Source organism: Phodopus roborovskii, unplaced genomic scaffold (assembly GCF_943737965.1).
Source record: "Phodopus roborovskii unplaced genomic scaffold, PHOROB, whole genome shotgun sequence".
NCBI classification, from domain to species: Eukaryota; Metazoa; Chordata; class Mammalia; order Rodentia; family Cricetidae; genus Phodopus; species Phodopus roborovskii.
The window spans coordinates 10895770-10918039 of record NW_026126448.1 but is presented as its reverse complement, the minus strand read 5'-3'; the positions used below and the strand labels follow the sequence as shown (position 1 = coordinate 10918039).

Below are 22270 nucleotides of genomic sequence, written 5' to 3'. Positions count from 1 at the left end.
AGTTTGTCCATGTCTTATATATTGTGAATGACTCTACTATAGAACTTGGGTATGCAAAATATCTCCTTGAGACAGCACTTTCAATTCTTTTGAGTGAATGCCCCGAAAAAGAATTGCTGGACCCTCTGATAATACCACTCCTAATATTCTGAGAACCTGACTGCCATATTCTTTTCCTTTTAATAATTCCCACCCAGAAGGCACCAGAGTTCCAATTTCTTTCAGGCCTTGGAGTGTTTATTATCTCCTGTGCATCATTAGTGGACATCTTAACAGGTAGTATCTCACTGTAGTTTTGTTTACATCACTCTAATAATTAGTGATGCAGACAGCTTTGTATTGGTACCATTGGTTTGTTTTCTTTTTCTTTTTTGAGAGGAGATCTTGCTATTTATTTTGAGACAGAGTTTCATTATGTAGCTCTGGCTGACAAGGAACTTATTCTGTAGACCAAGGTGGCCTCAAACTCACAGAGATCCTCCTGCTTCTGCTTCCTGAGTGCTGGGATTAAAGGTGTGCACAACCACATCCAGCTCCGTTTTATTCTTTTGAGGCAGGATCTCTCACTGAACCTGGAACTCACTGGCTCACCAGCAAGCTCCACCCTCCACTGGCTGCTCTTCTAGAAACCCCAGGTTTGATTCTCAGCACCCATATGGCAGCTCACAACTGCCTTAAACTCCTGTTCCCCAGGGTCCATTACCCTCTCCTGGCTCCAAGAGCACCAGTAAAGCACGTGGTACACAGATACAGATGCATCCAAATACTCACCCGTAATTTAAAAAAAGTTCTCCAAGCTAGTATCCAGCACCAGGAGCATGAGACTGTGGGCTGTCAGTCTTATATTCCATAATTCAAAATAAAAGCATTCTCACTGGGATGAGAAACCATTTGATGCACATTCACCCAAAGATCATTTCAGTGAGGGGCCTGTGGATCACTGACATATCAGACCCAGGAAAGGAAGTGACTTTTTATTAACAGTATTTGTTTATTAGTGTCATTCATGCACTCATTTTATGGGGCTGGGGATCGAACCCAGGGCCTTGCTTATGCTACACAAACATTCTACTATTGAGCTACATCCCTGAACCACAAGAGACAATTTTATAAAACCCATAAGAGAAATTGAGACTTTGCTTTGAGGGGATGTATTTTTGAAAAAAACAGTCTTATGTAGCCCAGGGTAGGTTAAACTTTCTAAGCAGCTGAATATATAGCTATGGAACTCCCCATCCTCCAGAGTGCTGGGATTACAGGTGTGCACTACCATGCTCAATCACAGGAATATTATTGTTATTACTATTAGCTATTTTTTTTTTTTTTGATACATGATCTCACTATGTGGCCCTGGCTGACTATTGCGGTAAATAAGGATCAGGATAAACAAATAGGTCAAACCTCACTACAGCTGACTTTGAATTCGAAGCGATTCTGCCTCTCTCTCTCCAGACTGTTGGGATTACAGGCATATCTCACCACACCTGGCTGATATTTTTAGAACTAGCCTACATTTTCATTCCTGGATCCTGGAAGATATTCTTTACCAACCTATTAAGTTTTGAGGCAAAGATACAGATATTAAATTAAAAAAGAAATCAAGACTGTGGACCTCAATTACCACCTGTACAAGAGGCATAAGCTCGTGAGCCATTGTCAGGCTTTGTTTATAAAGGGGCTGCTTGCCGCACTTTAGCCGCCTCTTCACAACTTGCTCACAGAGTTATTATTGGCACAGGCGCTGTCTTCTGTGCAAGTCCTCAGTGACTCACTCGGAAGTCAGAGGATTCTTCAGCGGTCCTTTTCTTTGCTTCTCCCTACCCACTGAAGCCTCCCTGCGTGCTTGATCGGCCAGTTGGCTCTGAAACTGTCTTGCTTTGTAGCCCTGGCTCACCAAACTCCCTATGTACATCAGGCTGACCTCAAACTCACAGAAATCCACCTGCCTCTGCCTCCTGAGTGCTGGGATTAAAGGCGTAACATCTAGCCTTGATCAGCCAGTCTTTTCCACTGTCTCCTCACACCACCTGGGTCTGTGGCCAAACTATGGAAACTGTTAACTAGTGATGGCTAATGTGCTAGTAAAGTTTTGTTGTTGTTGTTTTGGGTTTCTTGTTTTGTTTTGTTTTGTCAGCTCAACACAAGTTAGAGTCATCTGGGAAGAGGGAATCTCAATTGAGAAAATGCCTCCATCAGATTAGTCTGCAGTGCGTTTTCTTGATTGATGATTGATGTGGGAGGACCTAACCCACTTTGGCCATGCCGTAACTGGGCAGGTGGTCCTGGAGTGTATAAGAAAGCAAGCCGAGCAAGCCTTGGAGAGCAAGCCAGTAAGCAGTGTTGCCTGGTCTCTGCATCAGTTTCTATCTCCAGGTTCCTGCCTTGACTCCTGTCATGATGGATACAAAGTGTAAGAGGAAACAAACTCTTTCCTCCCCAACATGCATTCGGCCATAGTGTTTATTACAGTTGTGGAAAGCAAATCCACTAGATGAGAAGAATGCCCGGACATGGTTTAATTCTCCTGAGCAGGTATACCACCTCAGCTGTACCCTGGGGATAATCTAGGCTGATTCACTCTTGCCATGAAGACATTCCCACCTTTACATTCCACCTCCTGGGGTGGGGGGGGGGGAATTCTCGCCAAAGCTCCAGTCCCTTCAAATGGCTCCTGACCAGGAATTCCCTGGGAGCAGGGTTTGGACAGGATGAGTCTCCATCCTGCACCATAGACTGCTATTTTGGGATGACATTTTAAAAATAGGTATTATGGAGGTATAATTACAGAAGATACAATGCATTCTTTTTCATCGCTTTGTTTGGGGATAGGGTGTGGCTATGTAACCCAGATTATTCCTTGAACACTTGATCCTCCTGCCTCAGCTCCCTGAGTGTTGGAATTACAAGCCTAAGGCACCACATTTAATTTACTAATTGATATTTTCTCCCTGAAGACTAGCCTCGACTGTTCTAGAATTTAATGTAATGATATTTACCCATTGTGCCTTTTCTTTCCTGTGGGTTTGTTGTTGTTGTTGTTTTGGCAGGCCATCTTTGCTCTTCATCTTTGCTGTTGCTTGTAAACAGTAGTGTTAACAATTGCCTGAATCAATATGCCACACACAGGTGGCTTTTCCCATTGCACCTGTAGGTAGATATGGCAGTTACACATCTTCCAGTCTACCCTCCGTTACCTGTTCCTCCACGGGGGCACAGTTCCTTTAAGGCGGTTCTCAAAATTCCTAATGCCTCTTATGTTGTGGTGGCCCCCCAACCATAAGATTATTTTGTTGCTACATCATAACCATAATTTTGCTACTGTAACACATCGTGATATAAATATCTGTTTTCTGATGGTCTTTGGTGACTCCTGTGAAAGGGTTGTTCAACCCCCGGAGAGGGGTTGCAACTGGCAGGCAGGTGAGAACCTCCGCTTTGAGGGGCTCTTTCCGTGAGAGCATGAGGTTTTGTCAGTAGATGGCGCTGCAGAGTCATCGCAGCAGGCAGGACCTTGAATTTCCCTTCCTGGCTCCAGTTGAGTTTTACTCTCCTAATGCCAGAGGCACTTGCATGGGATATATCTGTTAGTGTCTTGCCCTGGCTGTGTGTCCCCATCACATTAACACCTACCAAAATATAGCCCTAGCCCAGAGCCACCTTGAACAGTGTGCCCATTGAGAACACTGCCCACCCCAGGTCTTGCTCAGCCCAACTGGCCCTGACATTCTTGACTCCTGTGTATCAACAACTCCCAGCTTCTGCTCACCAGCTCCCTGAAGGGTGTTCCAGCATCCCTCCCTGTGTGGACACCAGGCGTGCACCACTCCATTCCATCTGCAAGTAGGTTCATTACTCTCTGGGCACTTCTGCTAGTTGTCACAACCTGCCTGTATTTGGGTGTTTCTGCTACCAGATCCAGCCTGGTGGCTCAGCATACCACTACTACTTCTGCTTTGTTTGTTTGCTTGTTTTTGAGTCATGACTTCTCTGTGTAGCCCTGGCTGCCCTGGAACTCACTCTGTAGACCAGGTTGGCCTTGAACTCTCAGAGATCCACCTGCCTCTGCCTCCCTAGTGCTGGGATTAAAGGTGTATTCTGACACCTGTGGTGATATATTATTTAGGTTTAGTAAAGCTTGCCTGAGGATTCAGAAAGCAAAGTCAGCTACATGTTATAGAAACCAGGCATACATTTTTAATCCCAGGACTCAGGATTAAGAGGTAGGTGGATCTCTGTTAGTTCAAGGCCACTCTAACTACACGAAAATGATCCAGTCCTAAAGAGAAACAGCTCACACAAAAATGATCTCGGCACTTGGGATCACAAGCCTTCAATCCCAGCATTAGGGAGGTATATAAGACAGAAGCAGGGTCTCAGAGCACGAATTCAGTCTCCAGCCACGTTGAGAACAGAGAGACACTGAAGTCTGAGTTAGTCTCCAGCCACACTGAGGAGAGCAATAGTAGTCTGAGCGACTCTGAGGAGCAGTGGAGTGGGGAGCAGTCTGAGGTTTGCCCCTTTGGTCTGAGCTGATGTGGAGGTAAGAAGTGGTGCCCTGCTTTTTTCTGATCTTCACCTCGATGCTTGAACCCCAATATCAGTCTCAGATACTTACATTATCATACATGTTTTCCCGCAGGTTTAAATCCTAGCTTCCAGAAGAGTCCCTTCTTTCAATCTGTTTGTGTACTTTCCCTCAGCTTTAGGGCAGTCTTCAGATCATTTTGTGTGAAGTACTGGGAATTGAACTCAGGGCCTTGTATATGCTAGGCGAGCGTTCTACCACTGCACTACACCAGACTTCTCCAGTTCCTTTTGCACCTTCATAGCTGTTCCAAAATTGTTTTTTCTTTTGTTATTTATCTTTCTAGAGACAGGGTCTCATTATGTAGTCCAGGCGGGCCTTGAATTTACCATGATTCTCCTGCCTCCATCTCCTCGTTTTTTGGATTACAGGCATGAGCCACCACACCTGACTAAACTGGTCATTTTCTGGTTTTTTTTTTTTTTTTTTTTTACGTTAAAATGCCATTATTAAGCTGGATGTGAAGAGGTATAACTGGCCTCAGGTTAAGTTATATATATTGAGTTCCAAGCTAGCCTGGGTCACATAGTGAAAACATGTCTTAAAAACAAAAACAAACAAAAAACTTGCTGGGTAGTTGAAGACGGAGTTTACAGGTAGTGGCGGCATGTGCATTTGGGACGCAGAGGCAGGTGGGTCTCTGTAAGTTCAAGGCCAACCTGGTCTACAAAGTGTGTGCCAGGATAGCCAGAGCTGTTACATAGAAAAACCCTGTCTCAAAAAACCAAAACCAAACCAGAACAAACAACTTAAATAATTATATAAAGGAATTCCCTCATGGTAGATTATTATTTTAAGGTGTGTGACTTTTGTTTATGCCGCACTTGTTTAACTCAGTGAAGCTGGGATTCTTTGTCTGTTCAAAACACCTGATGGTCTAATAAAGAGCTGAACGGCCAATAGCAAGGCAGGAGCAAAGATAGGCAGGGCTGGCAGGCAGAGGGAATAAATAGGAGAAACGAGGAAAGGGAGCAGCAAGGAGAGAACAAGGAGAAAAGGACTTCAGAGGCTGGCCACCCGGCCACCCGGCCACAGAGTAAGAAGGGAAATAAGGTATACAGAAGTAAGAAAGATAAAAGCCCAGAGGGAAAGGGTAGATGGGTTAATTTAAGTTAGGAAAAGCTGGCAAGAAACAAGTTAAGCTAAGGCTATGCGTTCATAAGTAAGAATAAGCCTCTCTGTGTATGATTTATTTGGGAGCTGGGTGGTGGGCCCCTCAAGAGGCAAAAGAATAAAAAAAAATCATACTACAACTACATTCCCTATTTCAAATTACTCTGTGGTTTCAGTATTTGGACTGAATTCTAACAGACATTTGTATTGTGTCCAGTTGTGGCTTTAATGAATGAAGCTGTCATGAATGTCCTTATCTTGGGGGATGTATGTTTTCATTACTCCTGATAAACACCAAGGAATGGAGTTGCTGGGTTCTATGATAAGAGCCCACCTCTGGGAGGGACTGCCGAGCTGTTTCCCCAAGGGCCTGCACCCTCTTATACGTCTCTCAGAAATGCTGTGCTGTGTCCTACCAAAGCTCCACACTACCAGTCATTTCTTTTAAGCAGAGATATGGGCTGGCAGTTCCTTGATGACTAATGCTATGAATCTTATCTGTATAGTTTTGTAACAGTCTGTTTAAGTCTTTTAACCTGTTTTGATTCATCTTGTTTATTTAGATTTTCAAGTCATGGTTTCTATACCTACCCTTAGCAGTAGACCAGGATGGCCTTGAACTCAGAGATCACCAGCCTCTGCCTCCTGAGTGCTGGGGTTAAATATGTGTGCTATCTTGCCCAGCTTTGACCATCTTGTAATGAATGGGTTTTTGTTTGTTTTTTATGAGATAGGGTCTTGCCCAAGAGCTTAGCTTGGCTTGAACTCACTATGAGGCCCAGGCTGGCTTCAAATTTCATGGCAATCCTCCTGATTCAACCTCCCAAGGGCTAGGACGACAGGACTGGGAGCCACTATACCTGACTTCTTAGGAATCTTAATGGCGTCTCAGGAAAAAAGAGAAGAAATACAGCTTTTGTTAAACCCACGTTATCTTTCTTTTGTTTTAAATTTTTGTCTATCATAGTTGTAAGACTCCACCCCCATTTCTCATTTTAGTGGTTTTCCTGATTGATGTCTGTGGTTTACTTGAAGTTAGCTGTAGTTGGTTGGTTTTCACTCTTTTGGCTCTTTGGGGGCCCAGCTCCCAAATAAGTCACACAGGTGCTTATTCTTATTTATGACTGCCCAGCTTTAGCTTGGCTTGTTTCTTGACAGCTTTTCTTAACTTAAATCACCCTGTCTATCTTTTGCCTCTGGGCTTTTATTTTGCTCTATTCCATATACCTTTCTTATTCAGTGGCTTGCTGTGTAGCTAGCCCCAGGGGTCATCCTCCTCTCCCTGCAACTCAATCCCTTCTCCCAGATTTCTTCTATTTAGTCTCTCTGACTGCTAACCCTACCTATCCTTTCTCCAGCCTTGCCATTCAGCTCTTTATTAGACCAATCAGGTGTTTTAGACAGGCAAAGAACACAGCTTCACCTTAAACAAATGTAACATTAGACATCTTTGTATCTTTAAACAAATGTTCCACAGCATAAACAAATGTAACACATCTTAAAATAATAATCCACATGGTTAGCTTTTCCTTCTTTCTCTCTCCCTCCCCTTCTGCAACGCTTCATGAATGTGTGTCATCTTTGCACAGGGGCCATGCTAACCTTCTCTGTTTCATTCCAATTTTAGTGCATGTGCTGCTAAGTGGGCGTGGTTAACTTTTCTCCACAGTGTCAAGTAAGGAAAGGCTTATCGTTTTCTATTCAAATGCAATCATTCTCTGAGCTAACTTCTTCTGGGACCCAGTGATGCCTCAGATGCCACCCAGGTCTGACGACATGGCTTATGCATGTATGGGTGTTTTTACCGCATGTATGTCTGTGCACCACTGCATGCAATGGCCACAGAGGTCAGAAGAGGTTGGTCATCTGATCCACTAGGATTGGAGTTAGATGGTTGTGAGCTGCCATGTGGGTGCTGGGAATCGAACCCAGGACTTCTGGTAGAGCAGTAAGTGCTTTTAGGCGGAGCCATCTCTCCAGTGGCAAGAATTGACTTCTTGATGGCACTGTGTCTTTCTGTCCATGTTTAATTTCTCTTAGCCCCATTTTGTATAGTTCTTACAAACATTTTGTGATTATTGCATATGTATGTATCTGTGGGCACACCAATGTGCCATGGTGCTTGCAGGGAGGTCGGAGCACAATGTTGTGAGTTGTTTCTCTCCTGCTTTTCCTAGAGTGCTGACTGGCCTTTGTTAGCTTGACACACACCAATCACCTTGAAGGAGGGAACCTCAGCTGAGGAACTGCTTCCATCAGAGTAGCCTGTGGGAGAGTCTTGGGGGGCAGTCCTTAATTGTTAACGATTGTAGGAGGGGCCAGACCACCAGCAGAAAAGTAGCTAAGAAGAAGCCAGAGGAAACAAGCCAGTAAGCAAGCCACAGTCCCCTGTCTCCATCCTCTGCTCCTGCCCTGACTTCCTTCTGTAATGGACTGATGGGGAAGTTAAGCCAAGCAACCCCTCTCCTCCCCAAGTTGTTTCTGGTTGTGGTGTTTTTGGCAGCAGTGGAAAGGACACACAGGTCTGGGGACCTCACACAGGTCATCAGGCTTGCACAGCAAGCCATCTCACCACCCTTTACATTTACTGAAATTTAATAGGTGCTATTATAAATAGCATTGTCTCACTTGGGAGCAGAGGCAAGAGGATCATCACAAGAACAAGGAGTTCCAGACCAGCCTAAGCTGTCTCAAAAAGACAATGATTTTACATTTCTTATTTTTTGATAGGCTGTAATAGTAAAATTGATGTTTGCATGTTGAAATTGTGTCCTGGATCCTTGACAAATTTATAACTATGAGTTATTGTTTTCTGTAGAATTTTCTGTTTACACAGTCATTGTACCTGTAAATAAGGCCATTTATTTCCTTTAATCTATGACCTTTTGTTTGTCTATTGTCCTAATTGACTAGGACTGCTGACAGTGTTGACTAGAAATAGTTAAGGACAAATATCTTTTTCTTTTCCTGACCTCTGGGAGAGGTATCCTGTTTTCACCATTATATACCATGCTGCCTCTACTGTGGCAGGCTTGTTCTGCCACAGTATTTGTCTTTGTTGCTGTTAATGGCCATGAGGAGACACCATGACCAAAGCAACCCACAAAGCAAGCATGACTAGAGCTGACAGGATCATAGCTGATCCACTACAAGTTGTAGAGACAGATAAGTGAAGGGGAGGGGGAGAGAGGGGGGAGGGGAGAGAGGGGGGAGAGGGGGAGGGGGAGAGAGAGAAGGGGAGGGAGGGGGAGAGAGAAGGAGAGAGAAGGGGGGAGGGGGAGAGGGGGAGGGGAGAGAGAAGGGGAGAGGGGGAGGGGGGGAGGGGGGAGAGAGAGAAGGGGAGAGGGGGGAGGGAGAGAGGGGGAGAGAGAAGGGGAGGGAGGGGTAGAGAGAAGGGGAGAGAAAGGGAGGGAGAGATGGGGAGGGAGGGAGAGAGGGGGAGGCAGAGGGAAAGAGAGGGGGAGTGGGAGGGAGAGCGAGGGAGGGGAGAGAGGGAGTGGGAGACAGAGAGACTGGGAGGCAGACACACAGATAGAGATGGGCACAGATACAGAGATCCAGACACACACACACACACACACACACACACACACACACACACACACACAGGGGTGGCTGGTGTAGGTGTTTGAAAACTCAAAGCGCACCTCCAGTAACACCTTCTCCAACAAAGCCACACCTAACCCTTCCTAAATAGTCCACTAAATGGGCACTAAAGCTTCTATGACTAACTAGTGTGGCTAGCTTTGCATTCTGATCCCTAGACAAGCTTTATTAGAGGTATCACCACAATTCCCCTTTTTGCCTAATACATAAAGGGTACAACTAACATAAGAAAAATATGCAATAAGTCCAGAAAGTCCCGGGGGTTCTCCTGTTTCCTTTCCCTAACCCTGAGTTACAGGCACATACCTCCACACACACACACACACACACACACACACACACACACACGACTTGGCACATGGGTGGTCACACTCATAAATGAGCCACCTCTGTAATCCCAAGTTCTTTTTATGTATCTACTGAAATGATACATGGTTTTCTCTTAATTACCCAGCGATTCTTTGTTCTTTTTCCCTCTTCTTTTGGATTGTGTATTAGTAATTGTCTTAGTTAGGGTTTCTACTGCTGCAGTGAAACACCATGATCAAAAAGCAAGCTGGGGAGGAAAGGGTTTATTTCCTAACACTTCCAGATCATAGTGCACCACTGAAGGAAGTCAGGACAGGAGCCCAAACAGGACAGGATCCCAAGGGCAGGAGCTGATGCAGAGGCCATGGAGGGGTGTGTGGCTTGCTTTCTATGGCTTGTTCAGCCTCTTCTAGAATCCAGGACCAGCATCCCAGGGATAACACCACTCACCATGGGCTGGGCCCTTTCCCACTAGTTACTAATTGAGAAAACGCCTTACAGCTGGATCTCATGAAGGCATTTCCTCAGCTGAGGCTTGGGGTTCTCTGATGAATCTAGCTTGTATCAAGTTGACCACAAACAAAACCAGCCAGTACAGTAATGGACCCTATCCCCACTATACAGTGTTTCACTGTTTTCTTTTTAAATAGTGTTTATACCTTTTTTGTTTGTGTTTCAAGGCAGGGTTTCGCTGTGGCTTTGGAGCCTGTCCTGGAACTAGCTCTGTAGACCAGGCTGGCCTCAACCTCACGGAGATCTGTCTGCCTCTGTCTCCCAAGTTCTGGGATTAAAGGCGTGTGCCACCAACTCCCGGCTTCTATTTTACTTCTACATATGTTTTCTGCTTCACAGTAAATGGTTATTTATCAGCTTTGCTCTTTGTTTAATGCTGAGGATCAAACCTAGGGACTGGCATGTGCAGGTCACAACCCTTCCAACCACATCTGTAATCACACATGTACTCCCTTTAAATAAAATTTCCTTCTTGAAATGGAGTCTGTTTCCCTGGATGACCTAGAATTTCCTGACTGGCGTCAAACTCAGAGATCTACTTGCTTCTGCCTTGCCAGTACTGGGATTACAGGTACATGCCACATCACCTAGCAAATGTATAGTTTTAAAATATGTATGTGTACTGTGTGTGAGAGAGCTGGTAGAAGCCAAAAGAGGGCGTGAGCTGGAGGTAGAGGCAGTTGTGAGTTGCCTGGTGTGAGTGCTGGGAATGGAGCCCTGGAACCCTCTGGAAGAGCACTAGGTACTTGACCATTGAGCCATCACTTCTCAAGCTTTTGCTTTTTATACATGGTGATTACCAAATTAAGAAAGTGACCTTCTGCTTGCTAGTTTTTTTTTTTATTATTGTAAGTAGGATAAACCCTTATAAAATGTCTTTTCTGCATTAGGATAAACACATTTTCTCCTTTAATCTATTAATGTAGGAAATTACAAAGATGAATCTTTCTAATAATAATGAAACATCTTTAAACACTGCTTAGTTATGTCCTACAATGTTTTAGTAATTGTTGGAATTCACAGTTCATGTTTAGGATTTTCACGTCTTTTAGAGGTAGGGAAGGCAAGGGGTGCTGCTGAGGTCAGTGACCATGGCAAGCCCCAGCTCTAGAGCTGGACTGTTCATTGTTTCTATCAGGCGTAGCAGAGTCAGCCTTATGGCTGTGTGGCCTTAGCCCTGTCCTTCCTGACCACTATATTTGGGTGTCCCCTGTAAAGTCTGCACAGACAGAAATTTTTTTGGGGGGGGCAGTAAGCAAGAGTCCCAACTGGTTAGTATGATTCCATGGATCAGGAGTATCCCTGTGCAACTAAGCTCCAAGGAAGGGGCCAGAGACCCAAGTTCATGCCTTTTCCTGAGCTATACTTCTCTCCCACCTCTTGGCCAAGGCAGCATCCCCTTTAATTACCCAGAACCATTTTCTCTCCTGAAGTAAAGACCATCCTCAAGCTGGGCGGTGGTGGCACACACCTTTAATCCCAGTGCTCAGGAGGCAGAGGCAGATCTCTTGAGAGGTTGAGACCAGTCTGGTCTACAGGACAGGCTCCAAAATTACATAGATAAACCCTGCCTCGAAAAAACAAAACAAAAACTAAACTAAAATAAACAAACAAAAAAACCATCAGAAAGCCACACATGAAACCAATTTCAAATGAACTTTATTATTTTTTTTTTTTGCTGCTCAAATACTGTACATGCAGAAGCCATGTGAAGAATTTTCTCCTCAAGGGGATTGGCAAGGATGTCACATGAGACAGCCGGCATTCCCTCCCAGCTGTCCACCTGCTATCCAGGAGCCACAGTTTGGAAAGACGCTGCACACAGAAACTGCAGAGAGCTCAGATATAAAAGGCTAATTACTTCTTATCTAAACAGTGTGCTTGTCAGTCCCTAACAGCTCTCGCTCTCTTTCTTTGCAGGATGCATTTGGAAATTCTAAAAAAGGGGTTCCTGCCTTCTGTGAGTTTCCATGCTACAGGAGTTGCTAGAAGTCTCAGGTCTACTTTTCCTGAGGAAGAAGCCACTCTGCCTTCTGAGATAACGTTTGGGAGAAGACATTTGGGAAGAAGTGGTTTTAAAAAGCCAAATGCTTGGAAGTTCCTTCTCTCATCCCATCAAAGAGAATTCGGTCAGAAGGCTCTGAGTGTCCACTCTTCCTGGGCTGTCATCTAGAAGCAGAATGAGGAATGGTCTTACTCAGGATACAGCCGAGATGGTGACATTGCACGGCACCTTGGAATCAGTCTTTTCTCACCAAGACCAGAGAGCGCGTGGGGTTACAAAGAGATGAAGCCATGTTTCTGGGCTCTGGGGCTCTCTTGCCAGGAGCAGTATCTGAGCATGGACCAAATGAGGACCTGCTCCCAGCATGAGAGCAGAGGGAGATGAACCTGGCTGGCCCTTACCACCCAAGCCATAGACTTCTGAAGCCTGGAGGGAGCCATGGAGCAACTAGCTAATGCTCTGATTTTACAGATGAGGACACCAAAGCCCGGTGAGGAGTCTCGCACAAGGTCACAGTTTCTGGCAAAAAGAGGCGGGGTGGGGGATACAGAACAGCCATCCCTGTCCAGGTCATTGGCTAATGGGGCAGATGCTCAGTTGTCCCTGGGATTCTCAGGTCCAGGGACCCTTCCTGGCATCAGTGTGGACTTTCTGGCAGGCCCAAGGCGAGTGTCCAGCCAGAGCCAGTTTCTCCAAAGCAACACTCACTCTTTTCAAGGCGCACCTGCTGAGACAGACTAGGCCCCAGGGAGAAAACAGGCCTCTCACTCATACAGTTTGGCTTTTCGTACAGGCATAGCCATGCTGGGCCTACAGAAGCCCACACTCAGGGTTGGGGGAGGGGAGTTGCTTTGCTACATGGAAAGATTAAGCCCTTTGTCAGAGAACAAGGACCTTCCCTTGGGCATGCCAACTTCTGATCTGTGTTTGTCCAGCTCCACCGACAGAGCTGGTACCCAAGGAGGCCAAGTCGCTCTCTTTGGCATCACTGACATTGCTCTGAGGTGCTCAGGCACTCTCAAAATGACCCTTTCCCAGCCAGGCCAGGCTGATCCTGCCACCATCAAGCCCCCACCAGATTGGACAGGGTCCCCCTGCTCTCTGGTGGTGGCTGATCTCCCCAGCCTCTTTGGACCTGGGCTAGAAGCAGACTGGAAGGAGAAGGCAGGGAAGGAGTCTGTTTCCAGCTCCTCTCTGATCATCCAGCGGAAGATGATGCAGGAGAGGGGGCATATGCAAGAGAATGTCTTTATGTGGAGACAACTGGGGAGCAGGAGAGAAGGAGGTGTTAGGGAAGCAGGCCTCTTCTTGTCCACTTCCCTGTGGCCACTACAGAAATGCTGCTGGACAAACTTTAGGCCCCACAGGAAGTACCACACCTCCCCAGGCGGAGGACAGCAGCCTCCGTCAAAGGCAGCGGCTTCTTAAAGAGTTTGCACAGTGCTGGACACAATCGGAGAAATGCAGAAGAGCAGCCTTGCTGGGGTGCCACTGCTTCCTAGGCCAAGGGTGACGGAGAACATGAGGTATCAGGAGCTCTGGGTCCCCGGGGGAAGCAGAACCTGTGATGTGAGGCCCCTGGGTATGACAGGGCTCCTGGGAACACAGTCGAGGATTGTGCTACATTTCATTTCCAAAGAAATGCCCTGGGAGGGCTCAATTGTCTTTAAAAAGAAAAAAAAAAAAATGGAGGCTGCTGGTCTCCCCCAGGCTGGCAGTAAAGGAAGAGCTGGTGTGCTTCCTGGTGGTGGTGTGGGGGTCAAGCCCCTGGGAGAGTCAGCTTGACCCCAGTGCAGGACCACCCAAGCACCAACCCTGCCTCTCTCTCTAGAGCTTTCCTTGGTTCTGCCTCTACCCTGTGGCATGCTGGCATTGCCAGGACCCGCTGAATAGGTGCTCCTCAGTAGAGCTGGGTGGGAGGAGACTGGATGAGAGAGCCTTTGGAACTGGGTCTTCCCCAAATGTCCCCTTGACAAACCAAGACCTGGCCCATTTCCTGGAGGATGTTTCCTAGCACAGAGTCCCATCTCTGACTTCCTTGTAGGGAAGGAATCTGTGAAAAAGTGGGACAGGCTGGGCAGGGCAGAAATACAGAGACACATGCTCTGAGTCATTCATCACTGCCCACAGCGCCGATGAATCCCTGGAGGAGACAGGATGACTGCCATGTGGCCAAGGGGTTATATGTGAGATGGTCTGTTGGTAAGGGAACTCACAAGGACCCAGTTACTTCTTGACCCACTGTCCTTTCCTCAAAGGGCAGATCGCTCCCAGCCCAGGCAAGAGTCACACTCCTCTTCTGGAACAGGGCTATCTCTAGAACGGCATCCCAGTGGAGCCCTGCATCCAGGGTGCCGAGAAAGAGCTTTAAATCCAGCCTCTCTATCACAAGTACACACTAGCCTTACACAGCCCACATGTGTGAGCAAGGATCTAGGTGGGATTATTTATTAAAAAGAGGAATTCCCCAAAATCAATTAGGGGAGGGGTTACCTTCCGCGAGCGGGGCGGGACAGCGAAGTGCCCATCTCCTAGGCCGTTTACAGCATGAGTTCCGAGCACATCACTGCTAAGCTGGTCCTCTGCTGGCATCTCCCACTGCTGGAGGGGACTCAGTGCTACATCAGCAAAGGTCGATGCTGTCAGTGGTCACTGACCCTCCTCCGCTCCAGATGGCTTTCACACCATCCAGAGGATGACAGCTTTTTAGGCACACACACCACAAGCAAGATGAAAACAGCTTTTTGCAAGCCAGTTTCCCCCTTGCCCCCAACCCATTAAGGGTCAGAGGCTGGCACACTCTGCCCGGTGTCTAGTGATACAGGAAATACATACACTTCCCAGCAAGACAACTTCACTAGCCACTACCTCACTCCCCTCCCCTCCCCCCTCCCGTTTGTGTGGGGGCTTCACTACCTTTCTTTGAATGGAGGGTGCAGGATTCTCACTACAGAGAGGCCTTTTGGGCTGGGCTAACTTTATGCACCCCAGCTTTGGTACAAACAGAATTCACACTCAGGCCAAGGACTTTCACAGTTACCCAGGTACTTGGGCCAGAGGCATAGCCACACTTGGAGATGGGCTGGAAGAGAGGCAGAAAGAGAGCCGCCTTCTCTCCTACCCCCACCACCTCCTCCTTCCTCTTGGACATGGACCAGGATGCTTTGCCATCTCCCAGGCAGCCTCCAATTCCACCCTATAGCTAAAGAGGGGAGGAACAGATACAGCATTCCGGAACTAGCCTTTAGTATTAACAGCCATCTCAGGCTCAATCGAGCCCAGGCACTAGTCCCTCCAACAGGGTTTTCTGTGGTTGGGAGGAATCCCAACCAGACAGGGGGAGGGGTAGTAAAGCAGAGGCAGCAAATGCCTAGTGCAGGCCACTGCCCAGAGAAAGGCAGGGAGGTGGAGGGGTGAGTATTGCTGGTCAGAGCTGGTGACAGAGGTACCCGAATGCAGAGCCAGGCTGCTCATGGAGCTAGGAGGCTGGAGTCCTGGTGTCAGAACTCCAGCTGGGGACTGGGGTCTACAGATGAGCAAAGAAAGCAGAAGCCTGAAGAACAGCTTCCTGCGGCTAAGTCCCAGGTCAGACAGGATTCTTGACGGTAGCTCTAAACAATTCAGTCTTAGCCCTCCTTACTCTAGTAAGCAGCCCTACCCATAACACCTCTTACCAAGCAAGCCATGCTCCCTCAGGGATAAGCCTGAAAGGGGACAGGTCCATCCTTGGTGCCCGAGAAGGCCATCTGCTTTGACCGGAAACCCCCCTGGGCCCAATGGAGCTCCTCTGGCATGTTGGAGCACACTCCCGGGGAGGAGAGGCCCTAGCTTGTCCTCTAGGTGCCAACCCCAGGGAGAAACATTCTCAAGGCCCCTCCCTCCCCAGACATCCTCTGTCTTCCTGGGGGGCCAGCCAGGGCATTGAGTGAGCATGCCACATGCTGTGGAGTGCATTCAATGGGATGGCCACTGGTGTGGCCTGGGGTAGGGAGAGAAGAGATTGGATTCCTAGAGGGAATCAGGTATGGTCAGCTGCAATGGATGCTACATTCCTCAAAAAAGAGCAGCAAGGCTGGGAAAGGCAAAGAAACAAAAGACAGGACAGAAAACCAAGTGGAGACCATAAGACTACAGGCCCACCAGTGGCCACACCCTTACTCCCCCTGCTGGAGACTCCAGGGGCAAGACGTGCCCACATGATGCTCCTTTGGATTCGTTCCAGCAAGATACAGAGACATGGACTGCATTCCATGTGGTCACTAGGACTGACTGCACCCAGACAAATGGACAGATATAATGTGGTCACACATACACACAGACACACAGACACACTACAGTCTCCACTGCCAGCTGGGCTGAGCCCAGTGGCCAACAGGCATGCAGCACGTTGAGGGGTCCAGAAAGACATGGAGACTATGTACAGGGGGTGGTGTGGCCAGCAGGCTCCCTTCACCCATCAGCCCCTGGCCTTTTGTCCTCAGTGAGGAGGTCCTTAGGAGCACGAGGGGGAGGGGCTGGTGGCACTCTCCAAAGAGGACTGGGACAGGCGCCTGGTCAGGGATCCGAGTGTGGAGTCAGCCACAGAGGATGTAGGGAAGAGTTTGTACCAGCCGGTGACAGCGGCGTTCAGGTCCAGCTCATCCAACATGATCTGGGCCATACCCATGAAGCATTTGTGGTCCATTCGGCCATAGTCTCCCCAGACGATCACCTGGCGGCAGGGAGAGGAAGAATGAAGCACCAATCCCAGGACTGGGCAGTGAGCCCAGGAACCTACCAGCTTCCCCAGGGCACAGATGCCAGAGTCAGAATTAAAACGATATAAGCCTGCACTTTCTGAGCACCTGGGCCATGCATCATCTCAACTGTTGTAACAAGTATTTTTCCCCGTGGTTCAGAGATTTAATTAACCAGAACAAGGCCCCACAGTGACCTGGGATTAGATCCCGAGTGGATCTGCTTCAAGGCCTCCCAGCACCCAAGGCAGCAGCTTCTCCACAAAGAAGTGGAGTCCAGGGTTGATGCTGCAGCCCTGCTGTTGGCTGTTGTGGACCCGAATAAGCCCCTTGCCCTGAACTCAAGGAGGAAGAGCTGAGGCTCAATGGTTTTTCAAACATTTTTCAAAACAGACATCTGATATTGGGCCTCTGCCCCAGAATCCTACAGTTCTGCCATGCTTTGGCTTGTAACCCCATGGGCCCTTACAACAGAACCACCACAGCTGGGAGGAACAGCTTGCTATGAGTTGGACTAGCTGGAGGATTAAAAACATCAGAGGTGGATTCCTGAAGGTGATTATGGGATTCCAGACTCTTCCTCAGCTTCCCAAGTGCCCTGAGGTGAGCAGCTGTCTCCACAGCCCCAACTGGCAGTGGACTTGAGTCTCCAAAATTCAGCCAGAATACTCTTTCTCTCCTTTCAAATGAATCTCAAGTGTTTACTACAAACAAAAGGCAAGCCACCACCACTTATAACTTATTGAGTGGCTGCCTATGTGCAAACTCTTTAACGTTAAAAAAAAATGTATGTGCAGGGCTGGAGAGATGCACTGGCTGCTCTTCTAGAGGTCCCAAGTTCAATTCCCAGCAACCTTTTGGTGGCTCACAACCATCTGTAATGAGAGCTGGTGCCCTCTCCTGCAGAGAGAACACTGCATACAAAGTAAATCTTTTTCTTTCTTTCTTTCTTTTTAAATGTGTATGTGCATACATAAACATGAGTGAAGATGCCCAGAGGCCTGGGACCTCCTGGAGCTGACAGAGCTGTCTTCTATGACAGACCATTTCTTCTCTGAGCACTCTAACTACAATGAGTGTCAAGAAGGAATTAGAACTACATGAAGAAAATCATGTAGGCCCCCATGAACTCAGGTTCATCTACTGAAGGGACACAACGAGGCAACACCCCTCCCCCACACTCAGGAAGGGCCACCAATGCAGTGTTTCATTGTCAAGGAGCTGGCTGTCCTGAGAGTCACCCAGACTTGGGCTCAGTTCTGCTCATCACTTAACTGCGCAGTCCCCTTCATCTTTCTGAGACCCTGCCTCCTCTGAGACCCCTGCAAAATGGGGAAACCACACCTCCTTCCCAGGATTAGCCCAGAGAAAGCCACAAAGCATTCTAGAAAGTGCCTAACAACACCCGGCACCCAGTGAGGCACATACAGCACAGGTAGCCAGACAATAGCATGGTTCTCCTGCCCAGCTGGGAGAACTGGGAAGCTATTCCGCTACGCTCTGAACCCTATCAATTGATGGGGAAACAAGAACATGGGCTGTGAAAATAAAATACAGAGGGGAAGAAGAAGAGGGAGTGAAGGAAGGGGGAGAGAAAGAAAAAAGGGGCTGGCAAGATGGCTCAGCAGGTGACATGCTTTCCACAGAAGCCGAAGGACCTCAATTCAATCCCTGGAAGCCATGTCAAGGTGACAGAGAACGGACTCCACTCTACACAAAGTATACCCCCACAGTGATAAAGTAGAGGCGATGTAAATGCATGTTGTGTGCCCCCCAATAATGTGTACCCCTCCCCAGTGATAAAACAGAGGCGATGTAAATGAGTGCTCCTAGTTCAATGCTTGACCTGATCTTGAGCGTCTACCCTGTAAACACTGACCTGCAGAACTTTGCCTTGGGGCCCCTCGTCAAAGAGCAGAGCCTGCTGGTACAAGGGATCACAAGTCTTCTTGGCCACCTTTGTTTTTTTCTTGGCTACACATGCCCCGTTCTCCAGCAGGTAAGCCTTGATATAGGTGGCTGGAAATGAAGGATCATAGTTGGGAGAGATGTCACAGCCTGTCCGGTCTCCACCCTCCAGGCTGTTCTGGGATGGGGGGGGGTGGGGAGAGGTGGGATGAGCTGGCCATTCTTGCTCACCGGCCTTCCAGGCAAGGTATGAGTCACTGTCAACAGCACCACTTCAAGGCACTGGTGAGCTGAGGGCTTGCTAGTACCCATCCCTGCCAGGACCCTTCCTCAAATCTCCCAGCTGCTTAGCCTCACTTACCTGGGAGGGATTTGGAGCCCGGTTTGGGGGTCAAGCCCCGAGCTTCAACCACTTCCACCTCCAGCTGGCCGCTCCGGTCCATGATGCCAATGTGCACGTCTCCTGCAAGGGAAAGGAATGGAAGGCCGGGTGAAATCAGATGGGACAGGCTGCAGGGGATGCTTGATGCCTGCAAAGGGAGGATGACAGAGCAAGTCGCACACGCTGAAACTGATCTCAGGAGACCACTTCAAAGGGACCGAGGAACAATGAGGCATGACCCTCAAGCGGCACATGCTTAGGCCATAACTAATGGCTGCCAAACTCTCACCTGTCTGGTGGACTCGGGGCTTCTGCTTCACTACATAGAACAGGCAAGCCTAGGGGGCAGAGCCTATACAGCAGCCCTCAGCCAGTCTCTTTAGTATATGTCAAAACAGATACCAAGAGAGTATCCATGCAAAGAGATGCTAAGCAATGAGCCTGCCCACGACATCTTTGACCCTGGACAAAGGGAGCAGGGCAGGCCCCCTGTGTGCTGAAAACTGAGAGCTCATAACTCACTCCAAAATGGTAAGGGTTTCTGTCATGCTGATTTCTGGGAACTTTTAGCTTTGCTCATCGTGGGTGAGCTAAGTTTAGAATTACGCAGTAGTTGTTTGGAACACTCTTCAAATGGGTGAGACTGAGTTCAGTCAAACATCATAGCCGTCATGTTATTGTTGGTATTTGCATACTTTGGGGGTAGGGGCTGAGCACATTCAGAGACACCCTTCATCCTTCTCCATCCAGGGATTTCTGAACTTGGCAAGAAGAATAAAGGGTCTCAACCAGCCTACCCATGAACGTACACTTGTCTTTCCTGGTTTTGGACACAAGGGGGCACCACACACAAAATGTTCTAGGTTCTGATAGGTCATTAAAGATTATAGAAGTGGCTGGCACTTCTCGGTGTGTCTAGGAAGATGGGGTTGAGATATTGAACAGTCTCCAGTACCAATCAAAATCTTAGAATTAATAAATCTAATACCCAGTGCCAGAAGAGTGTATTCTGAGGGTCTTGTGGACTCCTCTTGCAAGGAAGGAAGGAAGGAAGGACCGTGCTGTGTACAGAGTCCTAAACTGGTGCAGAATCCCAGCTTGACTGTGCACACTCACTTCCCTCCTCTGCTGTGGGGGTCAAAGGTCAAGAACCACCAGGATGGGGCTGAGTAGAGACATCTGGTTCAGGCAAAGCCCAGGTCAGACTGATGGGGACGCCCGCCTGGACATGGGGAGGGGAAGGCTGAAGAGCTGCTAAGAGGACCCTATGCGGGCTTTGAGAAGAGCTTCCCAGCTGCCAGGAAGAGAGATGAGAAAATGGCTAAGGGTCCCTCAGTGCCCGATGCTGTTGGGGGTAACAAGTCCAATTAGCCACAGCTCCTGAGGAGAGCACTAAAATGCTTTACTGACAGTGACAGGTGCTCGGAAAGGCCTGTGAGATTGGAGAACTAAAGCAGGGCTTATTGGTATTATTTTCCCGACGAGGAAACCAAGGCTTAAAGAACACAAGTGCCTTGTCCAAGTCCAGAGAAGCTAAAGCAACTGGAGCCAACGCGGTGACTCAGTTTACACAGCAGGGGAGGGTGACTGCAGGGAGCAGGGCACTGTGGAAAAGCTGCTGCTGGGCAGTGAGGACAGGGAGGCTGGGACTCCTACCAGGCACAGGATCCCACTGAGCTCCTTCTGCTGTGTGTGTGTGTGTGTGTGTGTGTGTGTGTGTCCGTCCTGCTTATCCTTCCGCAAGACTTACCCATGGGGGGTGTTGCCAATGTTTGTCGCCCTACAATCTGTGCTGGTCCCAGGCCATCCAGAAAATCACTGAACTGGCTTTCAGCTCCAAGCCGAGTGGGAAAAATAAAGCTGCAAAGGGAAGCAGAGGGCATGTGAGGGTAGCCGGTGGGCTAGTCGTGGGGTTGGATGCAGAGGTCCTGCACCCGGGGAGCTGTACCTCTGTTTCTCACCTACACAGTGTGACTATATTACTCTACCTGGGAGTGGACAATTGTTCATTTCTGCCCATTGAGGAAAAAATACACCAGGCTTTGTGTTTCAGACAGTCAGTCCCATTGTGTACTTCCGGCTGACCTAAAATTCACTATGTAGCCCAGGCTGGCCTCAGATTCATGACAATCCTCCTGCCTTAGTGTCCCTCCCAAGCTTGGAGAAAGATACTTTGATATCATTAAAGAGACTAATGAAGATATATAAGGCATTGAATCCTTATTTTTGTTTTCTGAGACAAGGTCTTGTGCATTCCAAGCTGGCCTCAGACTCATGATGTAGCCCGGCTGACCTTGAATTCCTGATCATCATGCCTCTGCCTTCTGGGATTACAGGCATGTACCAGCATGCCCTGTTTATGCAGTGCTAGGGAGGGACCACCACCAAAGCTTCATGCATGCTGAATGAACATGTTACCAACTAAGCTGCGTCCCACCCAAGCTCCAGAGCTGTCTGAAGTGAGCGTTGGAGGGCAGGGCTCACTGGACACAGACATTCTCATGACAGCATGCCAATGCCAAGAAAGAGAGACAAGCTAGATGGACTCTTACTGACTGGGATGAGTTCCCAGGACTGAGGTTTGATTTTTTTTTTAAACCAGAAATTTAAAATCCAAGTCAGTAAGGTGAGATGGTTCTCAAAATGGCAGCAAAGACTAAAATAACCCACCGATGGGGTTGAGATGAATGGCAGGTGATTGTGGGTGGTCCGTGACTGGAGGGGAGGGGGCTGGAAACGTAACAAGAAGAACTGACAGTGATTGAAAGTAGGCCAGCTGCCAGCAATGTGTTGAACGCTCCATGTGCCTTCTGTCATTAATCTTACAACCAGGCTGTGTGGTAGGAGCCACTGTCCAATTTTACAGATGAAACAGACATTTCCAAGAGGTAAGAGGCTGGCCTTGTCTGCAACAGGGATGACACCTGGCTCACTGGGGGACGGGGTGGGGCAAAGTTCTAGACACATGAGATACAGGAAATGGCAGTGAATTTTGCTTCTGCCTATGCTGCTGCCATTGTGTCTTCAGGCCCAGATGTTCTGGGTAGGGTCAACAGGGACAGCTTGCTCAGGAGCCAATGACCCAGAATATGCAGACCTCTTAGTCCTTCCTA

The 22270-nt window shown here is 48.1% G+C and overlaps 1 protein-coding gene and 1 non-coding gene across 5 annotated transcripts in view; both read right to left on the bottom strand.

Moving 5' to 3' along the window:
* Positions 1-7244: 7244 nt before the first annotated feature.
* On the bottom strand, positions 7245-7346 carry LOC127225513 (U6 spliceosomal RNA). The gene has a single exon (XR_007834799.1). It is a non-coding gene; the product is annotated as a U6 spliceosomal RNA (small nuclear RNA).
* A 9254-nt stretch (positions 7347-16600) lies between these two features.
* Positions 16601-22270, bottom strand: part of Rims3 (regulating synaptic membrane exocytosis 3) — a 36358-nt gene continuing 30688 nt past the window's right edge. For all 4 annotated transcript variants that reach the window (XM_051188696.1, XM_051188699.1, XM_051188698.1 and 1 more), the window contains exons 5-8: positions 20908-21017; positions 19137-19238; positions 18747-18886; positions 16601-16842 (exon numbers count right to left, since the gene is read on the bottom strand). In XM_051188696.1, the coding sequence (XP_051044653.1) occupies positions 16624-16842; positions 18747-18886; positions 19137-19238; positions 20908-21017 (571 nt within the window). In that variant the 3' untranslated portion in view covers positions 16601-16623. The remainder of the gene's footprint in view (positions 16843-18746; positions 18887-19136; positions 19239-20907; positions 21018-22270) is intronic.